A 19,524-nucleotide genomic window follows, 5' to 3' on the forward strand; every position below is an offset into this window, starting at 1 on the left:
AAGCAAAGACAAGCCCAAGCCACACCTCTCCCTGCTTGTCAGGTTGAAACATCAAGCTAAACTCCAAAAGAACTGCTGCTGGGCAGCGGAAAATGATGCATTTAGACTGTAAAAAGGCACATTGTTATAGATAGCATTAGAGAATGACAATATGCATCGTGGACAGTAGATAATTCGCGGTGCGTCTTTGCACAACCCAAGAGGCACACACTGCGTACGAGTACTGTAATTGACATGGGAGTTTCCCGCTAACGCTCCAAGTTGTGATCTAGCATTCCGTGTCTTAAATTTAGTAATGATAGCGCGGAATGGCGTACTTGTAGGTGAGAGAGCATCTGATACTAGGTAGTGAAAGATGGAGATGGTGGCAGACGCTTTTTCTGCATCTTGCCATAAAATGCTTACTATTGTGGATGTAGTTGGTATGATGCTGGACAACCTGATTGGGATATTCCTTTTGACGGTCAGTCCACGATCGAAATGTATTAATCATGAGAGATGGTAAACTACTTCAAACAAGAATGATTGCGCCCGTAGTCCCTCTCATTTAGCATCATAGGTACTTATGCAATATAAACACCAACTTCAACAAGTACCAAGTACGAAGCAGATATAAACACACCCAACAAAAGAAATGTACCCAAATGAACCCGGCATGATCCCACCAAGCTCAACAATGTTCCATGAGCAACCCAATCCCAACTCTTCCCATCGGTAGTCCAAAGCCCAGCCCAGCCCAGCCCGTTACCGATGAAATAAAACGCCCAATCTATCAACTTATATATATAGGTATATGCTGATGCTAGTGATACAAAAGATAGCCGCGGCCACTAACAAAGACCAAACATCACCCAAAAAGCAGCAGTTGTCTACACAGCTCTTGGGCTTCCCTTGGACAGTGCTCTACCTTCTCCCAAAAGGAGCCCCAAAGTTGCTCGTTGATCTAAACTTGATGGCGACCTCAGGCTCCGAGTTCCTGCCATCGCTATCGTCGTCGGAATCTTCCGTTTTGAGGGGAACTGTTGAGGATGCTTCAACTTTGGCGGGTAAATCTTCGCTATCATCATATTCGTATGAAAATGGATAATCGGTGGGCTCCGCTTTGATAGCAGTGCCATCATACGCATAGCCAGGACCGGCAGGATATTTGATGCGATACGCGGGTCGCTTTGGTTGAGCATGGACATCACTCATTTGGCCATGATTGTTTGGTGCTGGCCAGGGGGAAACGGGCCGGTCCATTTTCACATGGACCCCATCATGTTCCCCGTCGATTTCCGACTGCGTCCCCGAAATATCCGTGTTATCAGGCGCTGTAGTCTGGCTGGCGTCAGCACCATCAAAGGGCTCGCCATGCACCGCCGACAACGACGCCGGCACTGCAACAGGTGTCTGCACGGCCCTCGGAAGGGCATCTTGCCCCTGGCTAATAGGCTCAAGCCTTTCGTTCAAGGCAGCAAGAAAGAGCTCATCCTGAGCGGGAATGTTCTTGATCATCAGAGGACCCTTCAGGGGAGCATCGCCCGAAGCTGCTGAGAGGACTCCTGATGAGTCTGCTCGCCCGAGATGACTGGAAAGATCGGGGTACGAGGCCCCGCTACTCTCGCCTACCCCTTCCTTCACAGTTGCAGTCACACTGCGATCCTCTGTCTCGAGGGAATCGTACCTGTCAGGAAGGAAAGAAGAAGCAGTTGGAGTTGCGCTGTTTTGGCTGCGCAACCTCAAAATCTCAGACGGAAGAGAGGGTGAGTAGGGGGGAGGAGTAGATCCGGCATGCATAGTGAGTCGTCGCTCTTCATCCTCCTCATACTCAATCTTCTTCGTATCCGTTACTTCATCTTCTCCCTGCACATTGGTGATGATGTAATAGTCATGAGACAAGCTACGCCGCCTTTTGCTAGGAGGAGACCCATCTGGAGGAGCCTCCTCAAATGTACTTCTTCGGACGGTATTTGCCCTGAGAGAAATGCCCTCAAGTTTTGGATCAAGCTCATGGACATCGATGACGGAAAGCGGCCTCTTGGGACTTCTCACCGGCGTCGAGACGCCACCGCTTGCCGCCCCCGCGTCTGGAGAGGGTGAAGAAGGCAAGAAGGGAGAGAATGTCGGGCTTATTGGAATTGTATCCTGTCCAGGCTGAGGAGACATGGAAATGCGCGCAGATGGAAGAGTTTGAGGCGCTGAAGCTGGAGGAGAAGGAGACACAGCTGTACCCAGAGGCGACGGGTTTCGAGGTGTTGGCATCTGAGGGGACGCCGGTAAGCCAAGGCCGAAAAGATGGGAATAGCAGCCCGGCAGCCCGGATATCCGGCGGTTGTCCCGGGAGCTATCGGAGCTACCGGCGCCACCGCTTTGCCGCCTAGCCACGGGCGAAGGAGAACTGGCGACGACTGGCGAAAGAGGACTGCCGACGATTGGCGAAAGAGGGCTGGCGACGACTGGCGAAGGAGGGCTGCCGTCGACTAGAGGCGTATTGCCTCGAAAACTGCCTTGGTATATGATTGGCTCGTCTGCTTGAACCTGATCTGCGAGCTTGCCCCTGAGCACTAGGTTTTCATCTCCCAGCCTCCTAACCTGCTCACTGAGATAGTCATTCTCGGCTTTTAGCTGCGTCCTTTCAGCATCCCACATATCACGGTAATAGTTCACTGTGATTGTGGTTTCTTGTCGAAGAATGCTTTCCACACGCTGCCAAAGCAGCCCAGAACGAGTGCGCTCCTCTTTCCAAACTGTGTCTAATAACTCGTACTGCGGAGCTAATTGAGACTGGAGGCACTTGGCCGGCGTACCATCGGAACAAGTGAGACAATGACAGTCCGTAGCAGCATTTCCTGACGCGCGTGGCGGCGAGACCGTGGGACGTGCTCCGGCATCGAGCTCAGCAGGAGCTACGGTAGCCGTAGGCGGGGGATAAACGGGGGCAAAGGGGCTTTGCAAGCGATGTCCCCTTGATGAACCTTGTGGGCTGGCGGGAGGGCGTGCAGGACTATATGCAATATATGTGCCCAAGTTGGGATCCGTCGCGGCTAATACTGACAGCGAAGGTAGGGGGGTGCCCTCGTGGTCGTAGTAGTCATAGCCATGAGTATAACGGAAGGCAGCGGCAATCTCGTGGTCGGTATCGAGACTCACGGTTCTGCCATTGTATCTGACATTGCCAGTGATAGTGCCACTTGCACTGCTGCTGCCGTTGCCACTCATTGTGCTATAGGCGTTTGCAGGCCAGCTGGGGCCAGGATCTGGACGATATTCGACGGCTCCAGAAGGCAAGAAGGCGTCTGTGCCGCTCTGGGATCGTCTTGTCTGATTTGGCCTGAACAGCAACATAGGCGGCTTCCGATCCACATCTGAGGTGTCCCAAACGGGTCGATTCGTTCTGCCAGCCATGTCGAACAAGAAGGGTGGAAGCTTGATGCCTGCCGTCAAGTACACGGAAGATGCAATGAAAAAAAGGAGAATGATATGATGAAGGCGGAAGGGTTGGGAAGAAATATCTAAACACAGGGGTAACAAAAACGTTTGACGGCGCTTGCTAAACAAGGAAGAAACTCGCGCGACGATACTTTGGGCGGATATCAGCCAAACCGGTGTGGCTTGGTATAGACCGAGAAACAAAGATGTTGGAGAGTTTGTCTGGTTGTAATTGGATTGACGCTTAGCTCAGCAGTTCAAGACGAGAAAACTTGGTCAAGAAGCTGCGGCTAATATGTTGCACGATCCTGCGGAACAAAGTATAGCAGTGCTGCAGTGGCCAGACTTTGTTGATATGGATCTTTGTTTGGAATACAGCGAATGGCTTCTGTTCCTTGTCCGGTGTCTGAATGCCGTAATTTGAGTAGCGGAAATGACAGTGCGCGGTGGCTAAGTGGCTCAATATATAACCGACACCAACAAGGAAGCTTTGTTGTATTTGTGAGCGTATATATGGCCACTGCGAATGGTGGGATGCGAATTTTGAAGCCCTCAATTTCTCAAAACGCCAACACCAAGATCCAGGCAGGTATGAGATTTGTAGAATGAAGAGGAAAAATAAAATGATATGATATGGTATGGAATGACGCAGAAGATGCAGGCTGAGACGCAGAAGCAACGCAGGTGCAAGAGCAAAGCAGACGCCCAAGTACAAACAAAAAAGGCAGAAACAGAAGGCAACTGGCCTAAGGCAAATATGTAACCTCAAGCCAAGTCGGTCTTTGGTCGGCAAGGCCCCGGATTTGTTCTGTGATTGGTGTACTCGTACAGAATTGCCCTGTTGAGTAGGTAAAATGGGTATCAGTTGTCTATCTACTAGGTAGCTAGTAGGTGAGAGCGGGGGAATCAAGGATAAATGACGCCTGGTTTCGTGTGTACCAGGAAAAGAAGAGCTGAACAATAAATGGGTGAAAAGTGACGCATACAAAGTGGCGTTGGGACGTATATGAACTGACTGACTTGGCGCAGAAAGATTTCCCCAGTCAATGCCTGGCAGACGAGAGGCTCTTATATAGCTGTGCGTTGTCTGTGACGAGGTGCTCTCCGTGCGTCTGAATAGCCCGAAACCTCACGAGCCGGTAGCTAGCTGATGAGTATTACAACCCGAGACACACTTGCCACGCTTGTCCAAGTGTCCAGAGCCCCAGATTGAGCTTCCAGATCAGAGAGACGAGTACAAAAATGTCACCAGGAGCGGCACAAGGCGAGGGTGGACAGCGCCATGAGACGGGATGGTGCAGCGCAAGGCCATGCGCGCCTAATGAGATGCTAGTAATGCAGGGAGCAGGGCAGCTTTGGTTGGACTCGAGGCCGGGAGATTTTACGCGGGACGCCGTACTCGTACAGCGAGTGAGTGAGTGAAGTGAAGTGAGTGGCCAATTTAGCACCCCAGCCTGGCGGACGAGTGAGAGGTCGCGGATAGGTGATTTGGTCGGCGATACACGCAAGGACGCAAGGACGCAAGGTTAAAGAAAAAAGAAAGAAAAAGGGAAACGGGGTTTAGTTGGGCGCCACGTAGCAGCAGTAGGAGTGCGGCTAGTAATTCAAGACGAACTCAGATATTAATGAGAGGGGGAAATTGAGAGCAGTGAGTCGAATGAGAGAAGCGCTGAATGAAAGCTTTTCGCAATGGGGCAAGGTTGCGATGGGTTGATGGGGTACCGAGCGGTGCTAGCACGGTAGCTGTAGTACTTGTCGGTACTTGACACATGATTGACACATGACTGCCGGCTTCATCAAGTCAACCTAAGTCGGCCGGTTCAGCGCCTGGACAAACGACATGAATTCTTCCATTTGCAAAAGTAGAGCAGAGCACCTAGAAAACAGCAAGGCACTTTGTAGGTTAGGTACTAGGTAGTTAGTAGATGCCGAAACAAGAAACAAGACAGCAATGCCCGTAGCTTGGTATACAGGCATTAGACACTTACTGTTGTGCACCCAAACCCATGCAACCGTCAAATCCTCATTGAGCATGTGCCCCCTCTGTCTGTCTGTCTGTCTGTCTCTTCTGCCTTTTTCTGCCTTCTTTTTTGCCTCTCGTATTTTTTTTCTTTTATCCCACTATTAGCGTCAATGCAATGGCGCAAGTATCTACTGAATGACGTAGGTGACCCTCGTAGCTCCAAGTTTTTTCCCTCTTCCTCTTTGTCTTGCCCCTCTCCCAACTCAACTGAAAACGGCCATAAAGTGACCAGTGGTTCAGCCTCTTTGGGTACCGCCCCGCAAGTATCTCCTCGGGCCGCTCTGCTCTCCACTTCCACATCCAATTTCCAGGTACCGCGAACCACACTTTCAAGGTTCCAAGGTTGAGTCTCTCTCCGGCTGTGAGTGTGTGTGCGCATAATCTCGTCACCAGGAACGGGGAAGAAAGAAAACACCCCAGCAATAATGAGCCGTTCCAGTTTGGTCCAGCTGAATTTTGTTCGGTTCGAATCACCAACAGTGAATGAATCCTTTGCTTGGCACGCCGCCTCTCCGCCTCCTCTTGCTGGCTGTTCAGCTGGCTGGCCTGATTGTTTGCCTTCCCGGGCTAGTGTTACCAGTAAATGAGCTCCAGGGCTACATGTACGAATGTGCTGGAGCGCTCAAGCTGCCGCATTGAATCCGGTGGCGGTGTGCAAAAGCCAATGCAAAAAGCAAAAAAAAAACATAAGCATCCCTACCTAGTACCTTGCCTGACCCCAGGCATACCTTAGTACTTTTATACAGTGCTATGGAGGCGCCTCTTCCAATTCTGGGCAATACTCTGCTCGTATGACTGCGTTCTCCCCTCCAGCAAGCATACCACCAGTTGGACGGTAGGTAGCAGCAAGAGTAGGCATAGTATCGAATACTGAGCATGGAGCATGGAGCATGGAGCACGGCAATTGGGGCACGGGATTGTCGTGGTTTGGTTTGACACCAAAGAAAGACATGGCAGGGCTTCTCCAGGCAGAGTTCTCAGTTCAAGATCACTATCCACCCAGAGCCCCTTGCTTCTCAAGTACTGCCCATGGTTCGGTTGCTGCGGCCTATCGACCACTATCAGAAGTCTCGCCGGCTCACTCTTATCCACCCATCAGTGGCCTTGAATACTAGACGAGTACACTGCAGTAACAGACTGCCAGGCTAGGCCATCTGATTGTCTTTCCGGGTCTGCAAGCAATTTATTCCGCGGCCGGAAGTCTCAGCTGAACCCCTTGATGGGATATCTACTGATTGCTGTGAGTCCATCTCGTCAATCATTTCTCGGGCTGGGAGAGCCATCCATAGGTGGGCTTTGCCTTGGAGGACATGATATTCGAAGTTTGCCTTGATCAGCCGCAGCGCTTAACACGAGCCAGAAATCCGACAGGTCGTTCGCTGACCCTGGTAAAGAACACGGACCGGCCAGTGCCTTGCTGGTTCTGTTTCGTACCGTCGGTGCTATCGATGCCATGGAGTATCACTATCAACGTATGATCGATGGTTTCTCGATGACCCTAGATGGAGCTTGACCCAGAGATCGGTGCAAATCGGATGCTTTTCGGGGGAGATCAACCACCTAAGAACCCTGTCCAAGTTCCGCGCGCCTCTTTCCAAGGTTGACAGGCCTACAAGCCGGTAGGTACTCGGTGTATTTTGTAGATCTGCCGCCATGCAGTAGCTTTGGTTTACGCTTAAAGGATAATAGGCGTGGCTGGTTCAATTTCTTGATATAACTGGAATAGAATATTAGTCGGCACTACTAGACAGCGGGCATAATGAACAGAAACCATGGTCGTGGCACGGGATGACCAGGTCGTCGGCACCATCTTCCCGCTACCGGATGTCGGCCTCTGTCAGTTGTTGTTTCGAGAGTTTCCCCCATCATGTCATCTCCGAACCTACTCCGCTTGGATACAATGGCTCACCAGATGCTAGTACCATGAGGTACACGCAGCGGAGAACATTCCCTCATTGGGACATCGTATAGTCCCAACCAGTGGTATTAAGCCTTCTCGCCATGTTGTCTGTAGTTGTATGTCTAATACTCGTATGCTAATGGAGAGTGATTCTCCCTTGCGGATCCGGCCTCGTCTCCCGGGTGTCATTTGCCGTTCTGTCTTCTGTCCTCCCCCTCACAGATGGGTGTTTCATCCGTTCACCGATCTTTTATCTCCTTTGAGCGTCGCATCTAATCACTTGATGCCGAGTGCTGCTCCCACATCATTGTACGGGTAAGTGGGTAGGTTGTATTTACTGACATGTCTGGGTGACTTTGGGATAAACCTTTTCAAGCGAGTACTCGTAAGTTACCGCACCAACAGAGGTAGCTCGTAGCTTCTGATGTAATCGTGCTTCTCTTTTCCGAGCGTCGCCCCCAGGTATATCATTTATCTCATATATGAGTGCAGTCGAAGCATCATTGCTCAAGCTCAAATCCTCTGAAGCCCCCGAATACCATCGCTGGAAAAGATCGACACAAAGCATTGAGAGAGAGCACTCTCTGATGCCGGTCTCCACTCATATCTGAGTCCAGGAATGACTCTCAGCTGTGGCGTACATCCTTGTTCTCGGGGAAAGAAAGGCGAGGGCGCAAAAGCACATAACCAAATGAACAACTGAGACTCTGGCTGCATGTACGGTACACCAGTGCCCAACTCTGATGCCTGAGTCCTCGTATCCAAGCCTGCTACCCACCAATATCCAAGACAGTGTGAAAATTCGAAAGAATTGGATGGCTGAGAGATGCTGTATGAGATGCAGGGTTTATGCCGTTGATCCAGGCTCTCGCAAAGCACATTGCTTTTTATTGTTCCACTCGTATACTGTTTCTCGTGATTCGTTGCCTACTATTCTGACGGGACTCTTGGCTGCCCCCTAACCATACATTAAGCTGCAGATGGTGGCCAACAACCCAGGTCATTCGCATATTCTAGGCACAATGGCTTGAGAGCTTGGATGGATATTGGTTGCTCCTGTCTAGTTAGAAGGATCCCAGTCAAAATCTGCAGGTCAGCTGCAATAACACAATACTTTCTTTTTTCATAGAGAGAGCCCTGATTGCATGGCACTATCGTTTGGATTGCCACCATGTTGCCTTGGGTTCCCCGGGTCAGTGACCTGGTATGATATGACTTGATGGAGTCGTTGTCTATCAACTTGGCGATTGTTCTCTGGCCGTCTTGGATCTCCTCTCAAAAAAGGATCGAAATCACACCTATGGGTGGCCTCTGCAAAGCACCCAGGTGGAGAAGCAAGGCTTCCACGGCCCCTCGACAAAGAGTCCAGAGCCAACGGCGAAAGCAGAATGAAACGGTGTCCAAAGAAGAGTGCCGGGTTGCTATTTGGGATTCAATAGTCGCCGTCCAATCTGTGTCTTCTCCTTATGTGGTCCTTCCTGCTCTGATAATAGTGAGGCATGCTACCCGTAGTTATTGATGCATGTTGCCTCTAGCTCACTTCTACCACGATAGCAGCAGGTCTCCATTTTTCATGGTAAAAGGCGTAGGAATCAAAGCAAAGGGCCATTCCACCCAATTGGCCGACGTAGAGCCCTGCATCCCTGCAGGTGGATTTGAGCAAACTCAAAGCTGCAGCAGTAGCAGCAAAGCAGTGCCAGACATCGTAGAGGATCGTTCTGCTTGATGAATTCCTCTGGCTGTACGGAGTAACGCATTCGAATTCAGTGAAGTGGGCATAAGATACGATACCACTTCCCTTGTGTTATTGAGAGATAGTGTTTCTAGATACCACGTTAGCGACTTGTAGTCTGAGGTCAGCTACGAGGCCACCGACCCAGCGTAGCGTTCACAATTCTCAATTTTTGCCACGCTGCTAACCCAATCCCCCGGGGCTTCCAGCAACAATAGTTTTTGGTTGGCGGGCAAGTAGTTCGTTGGTGCTGTGCTTCGTACAAGGGGACGGTCTCTTGTGTAGCTCTCATTTGTAGAGCTGTACCACAACGATTTTGTTCATATGCAGCATCGCGCACAAATTTATTACAACTGGGTATAGAGGTCGCATTGGTGCGGCTGCTTAGAAAGAAAAGCCGGGAGTTCGATCAAAACTACCAGATAGCAGTGTATTGCCAATGTTGTGGCTCGCTGGTCTTCATACTGCATTCATCCGGAGCTATCTAAAGGGAGAAAAATTCTTCGAGCTGGAGGTAGTATCGAAAACTGTTCGGTTGAGGGGGGAAACTACAGCTTGCATCTCATCGGGGTACATGCACCCCTGTGTGAGCTTGGGCACTGGATGGCGAACTGTGCCCACATAGCATGTTTTGTGGAGTTTCCCTGAGCAGAAGTGAGCCATTGATCCAGGAAGATCTAGAGTGGAATGTTGCATAAATCGGTGTCGTGAGATCCGGTAATAATCGTGACTTCCTAGAGCCAATTGGTTTCGCTTCAGCAACAAAGCATCAGTGTCAAGAGATAGTCTGGTCTATGACGTCTCTTTTTGAAAGAAGATTTGACGACAGGGCCTGCGACCGTCGCAATGAGATTTGAGTAACAACCTAGGCGCAGAATAAATCAAGAGAGGCACGCAAATACTGTCGCGTGTAACAGTAATTTCGCATTTCCCCAGTGTCAGAAAGTCTTGGGCTTGAGCTTGATTTACCGCCGTCCCAGCGTGCGAGCCACTCTCAAGGAGGAGTGGGATTATAACCACCTTTGACTGGGGTGCCGCTCGGGGAGTATTTGCTCCTGCTCTTGACCCTGTTCCTGCTGCATAGCTAATGTTGCCCCGGGTCATGATATAGCAGACTGCGCTCTCACCAGAGAAGGAGGCCTTCTTCCGATCTCGAAGAAGCGTTGTTGTCCCATTTCTGTAGTCCTCCGGCATACAGTCTTCTCTTACTCTGAGCCCCCTAGTTTAAACAGACCAGCCACGGCGGTGATAGGACCGCATCAGGGTTTAGAAGGAGCCCAGAATGCAGCCTATCAATGGACAAAGCAAGCACCGGATTATGGGGCCGATCTGATTAGCAGAGTACGATGGGTTGCTTGTTATGCCTTAAGTCGTCTCTTATAGTGAAGGTGCCTATATTGTCTTGATGGTAGAAGTATGACCAACGTAGAGCGTGTAAATAGAAGCGGCAGGGCATCAGCCGTGGGAATTTGATGCTGTTGAGATCTCGTACTGCAAGGCAGGGAAACCACTTCACCCGAGCCTGGTCCAAAATAGCGAGAGGATAATATCCCCTAGCCGTTCCGTAACAAACCCCGGTCAGACTGGAAGTGCGGGTCATTCTGATCACTGCTAATGGTCAGTGATCCAAGCCGATGAGCACTGCAACTTGGGATCGATACCACCCTACCTACCAGCCCAACAATCCTACGTCTATGCAGCGATATGCCGTACTCATCATTCAGCAGCGGCGGAGATTGCTGTCTGAGGAGCCTGACAAGCGAGGACTGTCATTCCTTAGCTTGGTTTTCAGCTATCAGCCGAGCAAACTGACAATGGACCAATGAAAGAAAAAGAAAAAAGATAAAAAAGAAAAGATCAGCCAGGGGTTTACGCCTCTGGCGTGAGACAAGAAGCAACCTCAATCCGGACGGGCTCTGAAAAGGTTGGAAAGCGGCTGCTTTCTTGCTGACCAGGAGCATATCTCTGTGTGCCTGTTTTATTCCTCCTATTCTTCCCGCACCTCGCAGACCGGTCAGCGCACGTCAGTGGAACCCAGGTGTGACAGTGTGGCTCAAATGCGACGCCAGCGTCTCTAGAATGCGTTTGGTGCTGCTGTGGCATGCGAGCACAGGCACCCCGAAGCCCAAGAAGAAGGCCTAGGAACTGTCAAGCTGCATGAGGCCCTGACCTTGTCCTGCTGAAAAGACAATCTCGGAGAGGCTGGTGTTTTTTGGGCCTCTAGTAACGCACGTGCAAGCAGCCACGTCCTTTCGCTTAGTACAAGCACTGCCGCGCGATTGCAGCAACAGCGGCCACTCTTGAGACCCGATTTGGACAGAGACGCATTAAGATGGCAAGCCAGTAAGACAAGCATGTTTAGAGTCAAGGACCAGGCGTGTGCGGCGTGAGTAGGAAGAGAAGAGCAGGGTACCGATCCATACCTAAAATGCAGAGAGCTGTTGCCATGGCTGACTTTCCATGGACCAAACCGGTGCCCTGCTTCAGCTCTGGCAATGTAGGAGCACTAGGTAGATACCCAGTAGGTAGAGTTCGTATAAAAGGTAGGCAAAGGTAGCAAGGCGTTCCCGACATCTGTTCCTTTCCCAGCCCGAAGTTTGCTTTGCATCCTCCTTTCTGCACTCTGTTGTCTTTGATTCTGTTCACTAGTTGCTTGACAACTGAAAGTACACATCGCCGTCTTTGCACCTTCGCCAGCTCCCCCTCTGCCATTCGCTAGGCCTCCCTGCTTTGCCCCAGTGAACGCAAGGAGATCCCGAGGTCTCACTTTGAGCGTCTCTGCTTGTGAACCATCCCAAGGTTGTACTTTGTATGAACTCTCTGCTAATGTTGGCAAAAAAGACAGAACGGATCCGGCGTAACGTGGTTTCGACGTAATAATGGCACCAGGTAAACAAGACAACACCGCCTTGCACCAATGTGATGAGTGTACGGTGTCATACACCAGCCGGCGACACCTGGAGCGTCACCGCAAGATACATGCCAAGCTGAGAGAACGAGAAAAGGCCAGACAACGCAATCACAGGTGTGTTCATTGTCGGCGTAAATACGCGAGCGACGAGAGGCTCCAAAAACACATCAACGACTACCACTTCAAGGAGACTGATGAGCGAAAGGCTTGTGCGCGCTGTCTGCTTTATAAGATGCCGTGCAAGGGCGCCCCTCCCTGTAAATGGTGCAAACTCGATGGTAAAGCTGCAGAATGTGTCATTGCGTTTCCTCGAACTGCTGTACCGGTACCTCCTGCTGCTACATCTCCACAGCAGCAGGAACAGGTAGAAGAAGAAGGGCCACAAGATGATACGTTGATCCAACAGGGAGCGCTAGGGTCAGCCTCTGGCCATGTTTCTGCCGGTTGGAGTACACCACGCCCAAATAGCCCAACGGATAGCATCCTATGCCTTCCCCCTCGGCTACAACTGAATAGCCTAACAGATAGCATTGCATCTCTTCCTCCCCGGCCACTTCCTCCTATAGATATTAATATTAGGGCAGACAGCCTGTCTTCCAGATCAACCGCTCCTGGGGAAGTTAATATCCAAGCAGCTAGCTTTAGCTGGCTGGACTTTAAAGTAGCATACCTAAGCCCGCAGACGCCTTTTATCCAAAGGCTTATTAATAATAATTCCTATACATATACCTCGCGGGACTCTGCTAACGGAATTCCTCTTAAAGCTTCCCTAGTAGTAGCATTAGACAGCCTAGGGCTTCTTTATAAGGAACCATATATTCCCCAGATAATAAAGCTATCCGAGCTTATCTTTGTGCCTGGAATTAAGCTGTTAAGGCAACTTATTAATAACTACTTTCTTAAGTAGTAAAAAATCCAGCCTGTTTTTTATGTTCCTACCTGGAAGTTTGCAAAATACCCAATGGTAGTGCTTGGAGTAATGGCTTATGTTAGCGCAGTCTTCAACGAAGATAACGAAGTCATCTATTAGGCATATTATATTAGTACACAGTATATCTCGGAGCTTAATATTATAGTAAGCCTTCTGTATATAACTATCTTTTACGGATATAGATACTAATATTAACAGGTTACTTATCGTACTAAAAATAGCCGTAATATTATATATTTAGCCGCTGTTTACCTTTACTAGGTATATTTACTTAGGTCTAGCAACAAAAACATCTATAGCTAAGTAAACAGAGTCCGCAGCTTTCTTATTAACAGTCTAAAAAGTCTAAAGCTATTAGGTTCTAGTATAAGCGGCCGAGATAAACTAGCCCAGGAGCGCGTAGCACTAACTTAGTTAAAGCAGGCCGAGTAAACAGCATAGGTAGCGCATAAGCTTAAAATTAGAATAACGTAGGCTGTATTTAAGTTTAATTATAATTACTCCCTTCTTACTAACAGCCCCTATACTATAGATCTAAGAGATCTACCTCTAAGATTCCCATACTCTAATAAGTTATATAATACTCCAGATGCCTAATCTTAGGATAACCTCCGATTTTAATCACTATATTATACTTAGGGGCCACTGGTATCTACTGTTGTAGCAGCTACGGCAGTAAAAAAGGTATTATTAGATTATATCTCTCTATAGAGCAAGCGATTATATACTTAGGTCTTAGAGAGGGTTTTAAGGGGGTACGTGAGGCAAACCTAACGAGATAGCACTATTACAGCTGCCCGGTATTATAGCCTAGATCTAGGATCTGCTACTATAGAGAGTACAAAGTCGTTACTTTAGTCTATCAGCCTTTTAGGCAAGTCTATATATAATACTATAATCTTAAAACCTTTATTAATAATAAACCTCTTTAATTTTAGGCAAGTTGCCCTTTAGTTAGTAAAGTACTATATCTTTAATAATTAGCTAACTTAATCTATAGCTTAACTAAGCTAATTTACTATTATACTTACTTAATAGTATACTTAGATATTATAGACTTAATAACCTATATCGCTTATACAGCTGCTTTACACCAGTCGCCTAACTATTATACATCCTTACGCTAGGCGCAGCAAAAGCTTATTAAATAATTCGCACAGCGTCTATATAAATCTTAATAGTATATTTAGTACACCAGCCAGATAATCAGAATAGCAAAGATATATATAATATTTATACCTTATAATAATCTACGTATATTTATAATATATCTTACTATACTTATATTTATAAAATATAACCCCCGATCTCTAAAAGATGTAAAAGGAGTTAAATTATTTCCAATAGACAGATAGCCCTAGGATAAGAAGGATATTAAGAATTAGCTTTAATCCGGCGGTCTAGCCTAGATGGGATCTTATGCTAGTATTTAGGTTAAATATTAAACTAAAAACCTTATATAAGAATCGTTTTATATACTTTACCACCTTAAATACTAAGGAATTTCTAAAAGGCTCTTTAATATCTTACTTTACTTTAATAACCTTAACGTCCTTAGTTAATAACAGAGGTGTATTTTACATTAGGTATTACACTATAATAGAGAATACTTACCTTTTCTTTAAATTTATTAAAAAATAAAAAAGGAACACAGAGTTAAGGCAAAAGTTAGTATAAGCCTATACCCTATAATATATTACAACTAAGTTAGTTCTTTTAAGTAAATAATTAAATCGTTTTTGCGTCTCTTATATTGGTTTTTATATGAGTTATTATCTATTGTATACGTTGTTCTGTGACTAGCTCTTTTAACATCTTAGGTATAATTTACTAAGTAAGGGGGGAAATTAACTAGGAAGAGGCTCCTAGGTAGCTCTATTGAAGAAGACTCCTTTTAAATTATAGGTGCCTCGGTCACTATTATTCTAGCCCATCAAGTATGCATAAGACATCCGCAAAAGGAGCAGAGATAATACGTTGATCTAACAGGGAGCGCTAGGGTCAGCCTCTGGCTATGTTTCTGCTGGTTGAAGTACACCACGCCCGAATAGCCTAACGGATAGCATCCTATGCCTTCCCCCTTAGCTACAACCGAATAGCCCAATAGATAGCATTACATCTCTTCCTCCCCAGCCACTTCCTCCTATAGATATTAATATTAGGGCAGACAGCCTATCTTCTAGATCAACCACTCCTAGGGAAGTTAATATCCAAGCAGCTAGCCTTAGCTAGCTAGACTTTAAAGTAGCATACTTAAGCCTACAAACGCCTTTTATCTAAAGGCTTATTAATAATAATTCCCATGTACGTACCTCGCAGGACTCTACTAACGGAATTCCTCTTAAGGCTTCCCTAGTAGTAGTATTAGACAGCCTAGGGCTTCTTTATAAGGAACCATATATTCCCTAGATAATAAAGCTATCTAAGCTTATCCTTATACCTGGAATTAAGCTGTTAAGGCAATTTATCGATAACTACTTTCTTAAGTAGTAAAAAATCCAGCCTGTTTTTTATATTCCTACCTAGAAGTTTACGAAATACCTAATAGTAGTGCTTGGAGTAATAGCTTGTGTTAGCGCGGTCTTTAACGAGGATAACGAAGTTATCTATCAGGCGTATTATATTAGTATACGGTATATCTCGGAGCTTAATATTATAGTAAGCCTTCTATATATAATTATTTTTTGCAGATATAGATGCTAATATTAACAGGCTACTTATTATACTAAAAATAGCTGTAATATTATATATTTAGCCACCGTTTGCCTTTACTAGGTATATTTACTTAGGTCTGGCGATAAAAACATCTATAGCTAGGTGAACGGAGTCCGCAGCTTTCTTATTAACAGTCTAAAAAGTCTAAAGCTGTTAGGTTCTAGTATAAGCAGCTGAGATAGACCAGCCCAGGAGTACGTAGTACTAACTTAGTTAAAGTAGGCTAAGTAAATAGCATAGGTAGTACGTAAGCTTAAAATTAAAATAATATAGGCTGTATTTAAGTTTAATTATAGTTACTCCCTTTTTACCAACAGCCCCTGTACTATAGATCTAAGAGATCTACCTCTAAAATTCCCATACTCTAATAAGTTATATAATACTCCAGATACCTAATCTTAAAACAACCTCTAATTCCAATTACTATATTATACTTAGGGGCCACTGGTATCTACTATTATAGCGGCTACAGCAGTAAAAAAGGTATTATTAAATTATATTTCTCTATAGAGCAAGCGATTATATACTTAGGTCTTAGAGAGGGTTTTAAGGGGGTACGTGAGGTAAACCTAACGAGATAGTACTATTACAGCTGCCCGGTATTATAGCCTGGATCTAGGATCTGCTACTACAGAGAGTGCAGAGTTATTACTTTAGTCTATTAGCCTTTTAGGTAAGTCTGTATATAATACTATAATCTTAAAACCTCTGTTAACAATAGACCTCTTTAATTTCAGGCAAGTCGCCCTTTAGTCAGCAGAGTACTATATCTTTAACAATTAGCTAACTTAATCTATAGCTTAACCAAGCTAATTTACTATTATACTTACTTAATAGTATACTTAGATGTTATAGACTTAATAACCTATATTACTTATGCAGCTGCTTTACGCTAGTTGCCTAACTATCGTATATCCTTACGCTGGGCATAGTAAAAGCTTATTAAATAATTCACACAGCGTCTATATAAATCTCGATAATATATTTAGCACACCGGCCAGATAATTAGAATAGCAAAGATATATATAATATTTATACCTTACAATAATCTACGTATATTTACAGTATATCTTACCATACTTACATTTGCAAAATATAGCCCCTGATCTCTAAGAGATATAAAAGGAGTTAAACTATTTCTAATAGACAGATGGCCCTAGGATAAGAAGGATATTAAGAATTAGCTTTAATCCGGCGGTCTAGCCTAGATGGGATCTTATGCTAGTATTTAAGTCAGATGTTAAACTAAAAACCTTATATAAGAATTATTTTATATACTTTACCGCCTTAAATACTAGGGAATCTCTAAAAGGCTTTTTAGTATCTTACTTTACTTTAATAACCTTAACGTCCTTGGTTGATAACAGAGGCGTATTTTACGTTAGGTATTATACTGTAATAGAAGACACTTGCCCTTTCTTCGAATTTATTAAAAAATAGAAAAGGAACACAGAGTTAAGGTAAAAGTTAGTATAAGCCTATACCCCATAATATATCGCAACTAAGTTAGTTCTTTTAAGTAAATAATTAAATCGTTTTTGCGTCTCTTATATTAGTTTTTATGCAAGTTATTATCTGTTGTATACGTTGTTCTGTGACTAGCTCTTCCAACATCTCGGGCATGATTCGCCGAGTAAGGGGGGAAATTAACCGGGAAGAGGCTCCCAGGCAGCTCTGTTGAAGAAGACTCCCTTCAAATTATAGGTGCCTCGGTCACCATCATTCTAGCCCATCAAGTATGCATGAGACATCCGCAAAAGGAGCAGAGATTTGCAGAGAATAACGGGCTGCCCTTTGACCATGGGACAAGTAGAGACCACAAAGAATCCTGTAGCACAGCGGATATTGGTGGGCCAATCGTGCTGTTTGTGATAGACGGCGAATCTAGAAGACAGGCTCAGCCTTGTCTTGATATTACGTGTTGTGAGGCCGATGGCAAGGCTGTGAGGAAGAGGCTTGCTTCCGCTTTACCATGCTTTGTACACAAAATGGTCCGAGCCAGGTGTTCTGGGAGGTCTACATTAGATGTTGTCTGCTATAAATCGGAGGCTGAGAAGTAGACTCACCATTATGATAGAATCGGAAACAGCTTGCTGGCTCTTGAAGAAGCGCCAAAGACCCAATGACTATTCGGGTTCGTAAAGACGATAATTGGACTGCAAAATGGTCCCATGGTTTTTGATGAAAGATTGTAGTTTGCCAGGTCAGGTAGCGTAACAATGACAGAGTCTCGCAATGTGAGAAATGGGATGTGACCAGTTATAGGACGGGAATTAAGTCAAGGGAAGAAAGATGATATCAAAGGGAAGTAGGAGGCAGACGAAGGAGGATCGGTCGGTGCGTCAGGTGACTACACGTGATTGTCAGCAGAGGAAGGAAGTGTTGAGATGATGCATGCAAATGCATATAGGCAAGGGCGAAGCTTAGAAGAATACGATGGGAATTTCGTGTCGGAGCAAGGAAAAGCGTTGGTGTGGATGTGCATGCGGAATTGATCAAACATGGACGAAGAAGATTGGAGAGCATACCTGGTGCATAGGTACCAATCATCGCAAGCAGAGGTGACAGGTTGACAACTTCTGTCAGTATCACCTTACCGCACTCCAATGACTAATATTCTATGCAATGAACAGAATTCAATTCATCGTAAAAAACACAAGGCATCTCAGCTATTGAAACAAAATGGAAGCGCATATCCAGGTGAATGAAGCCATGACCTTTTTCGTCCAGAGTCGCGCAAGATAATTGGCTGAGAAATCCCAGTCTGCTGCGGGCCACAGGGATCTTTCATCTTAGCGCATGACTCGGTGCAAATCATGAATCTCCACCAAAAAGCTTAAGAAAGAAAAAATTTCACAGGAACGCAAAAAAATGAACGCTCGTTCCGTTCTCTCAATCTTTTTGGATATAGGAAAAGCCCAATGCGGGGGTCGAACCCGCAACCTTGAGATTACATTCAGAATGTGTTACTCTTAAGAGTCTCACGCTCTACCGATTGAGCTAACCGGGCGTACGAGACGTCCTAGTTCGTTGAATGTCCGTCATGCTAATTGCCTTATAAAGCACACTTTTTGTCAAACATTTTGCTACACCACCAGTCAAGCATACTTGCCAGAGGCACATGCGAAGGGACCCGTTTTACCTGGCTGTGACTTTAACTTGTTTGATGTGATTTTTTCTCTCTTTGAGCCATATGCTGAAAATCACATGCATAATACCTTGTCCACAAGGCACAAGCTGGAGAACGCAGCCTGGGCACGGCTGAGCGCTGAGAACTGCTCAAAATCCGGGCTACACCGTACGGTCTACCCAACCTGGGCTATCCAGCCCGCTCAAACAGAGCATGCTTTTGCTTTGTATCTTATCTGAAATTACTTTCAAAATCACAGTGAAGCTGGGAATCTTTATTGGCAGTAGGTAAATACTGCTAAAAACATCACAACCAATCCAGCTTGGCTGCCTTGCGACACTGCCGAAGAATGTTTACCAATGCAAGAGCTGAACAAACACCCCCCACGGATCCTTTACAATGCAGAGCCTCACCACATCACTTAGTATTTTCCACCGCCAGATCGGACCGTATCTGTCAAGGCAGCCTTCTCTCAATGCTTGGCAGCGGCGATCTAATCCCGATATTTCAGCGCAAGTGTAGCAATGTGTGTACCTCAACCACTCACAACTGGCTTCGGTGAGCAAAAAGCGGAGGATTGGGGCCGGCCGAACTTTTCATCGTATTTCGGTCACAATACCACCCCATTACTGGATGTTTATCTGCCCTCATTGTCTTCTTTGGGAGTGGAAGAGGGGTAGAATAGATTGCCCGTCCCACCCACGCTGGCAACCTTCATATTTGGCTCCAATAAGCTGTGGCCAGGGCCGTGATAACGCTCAGCCGCGGCCT

General features: G+C 46.2%; 4 protein-coding genes and 1 non-coding gene across 5 annotated transcripts; 1 reads left to right on the plus strand and 4 right to left on the minus strand.

Annotated features, from left to right (window-relative positions):
* Positions 1 to 903: 903 nt before the first annotated feature.
* On the minus strand, positions 904 to 3,387 carry M431DRAFT_489371 (hypothetical protein; the record flags this gene model as incomplete). The annotated part of the gene is made up of 1 exon (XM_024916667.1): positions 904 to 3,387. The coding sequence occupies one exon, from the start codon at positions 3,385 to 3,387 to the stop codon at positions 904 to 906; it is 2,484 nt and encodes an 827-aa protein (XP_024780282.1).
* Positions 3,388 to 5,921: 2,534 nt separating this feature from the next.
* M431DRAFT_190954 (hypothetical protein) lies at positions 5,922 to 6,594 on the minus strand. The gene has a single exon (XM_024913203.1). The coding sequence runs from the start codon at positions 6,310 to 6,312 to the stop codon at positions 6,031 to 6,033; it is 282 nt and encodes a 93-aa protein (XP_024780283.1). The 5' UTR covers positions 6,313 to 6,594; the 3' UTR covers positions 5,922 to 6,030.
* Positions 6,595 to 8,865: 2,271 nt separating this feature from the next.
* Positions 8,866 to 10,260, minus strand: M431DRAFT_636 (hypothetical protein; the record flags this gene model as incomplete). The annotated part of the gene is made up of 2 exons (XM_024921642.1): positions 8,866 to 9,132; positions 10,036 to 10,260. 2 exons carry the CDS (start codon positions 10,258 to 10,260, stop codon positions 8,866 to 8,868), a joined length of 492 nt encoding a protein of 163 aa, XP_024780284.1.
* A 1,685-nt stretch (positions 10,261 to 11,945) lies between these two features.
* On the plus strand, positions 11,946 to 12,884 carry M431DRAFT_477069 (hypothetical protein; the record flags this gene model as incomplete). Its single annotated transcript, XM_024915535.1, has 1 exon — positions 11,946 to 12,884. One exon carries the CDS (start codon positions 11,946 to 11,948, stop codon positions 12,882 to 12,884), a length of 939 nt encoding a protein of 312 aa, XP_024780285.1.
* A 5,654-nt stretch (positions 12,885 to 18,538) lies between these two features.
* Positions 18,539 to 18,633, minus strand: M431DRAFT_t16. The gene has a single exon. It is a non-coding gene; the product is annotated as a tRNA-Lys (tRNA).
* Positions 18,634 to 19,524: the final 891 nt, after the last annotated feature.

This window comes from Trichoderma harzianum, assembly GCF_003025095.1.
Source record: "Trichoderma harzianum CBS 226.95 unplaced genomic scaffold M431scaffold_1, whole genome shotgun sequence".
Classification (NCBI taxonomy): domain Eukaryota; kingdom Fungi; phylum Ascomycota; class Sordariomycetes; order Hypocreales; family Hypocreaceae; genus Trichoderma; species Trichoderma harzianum.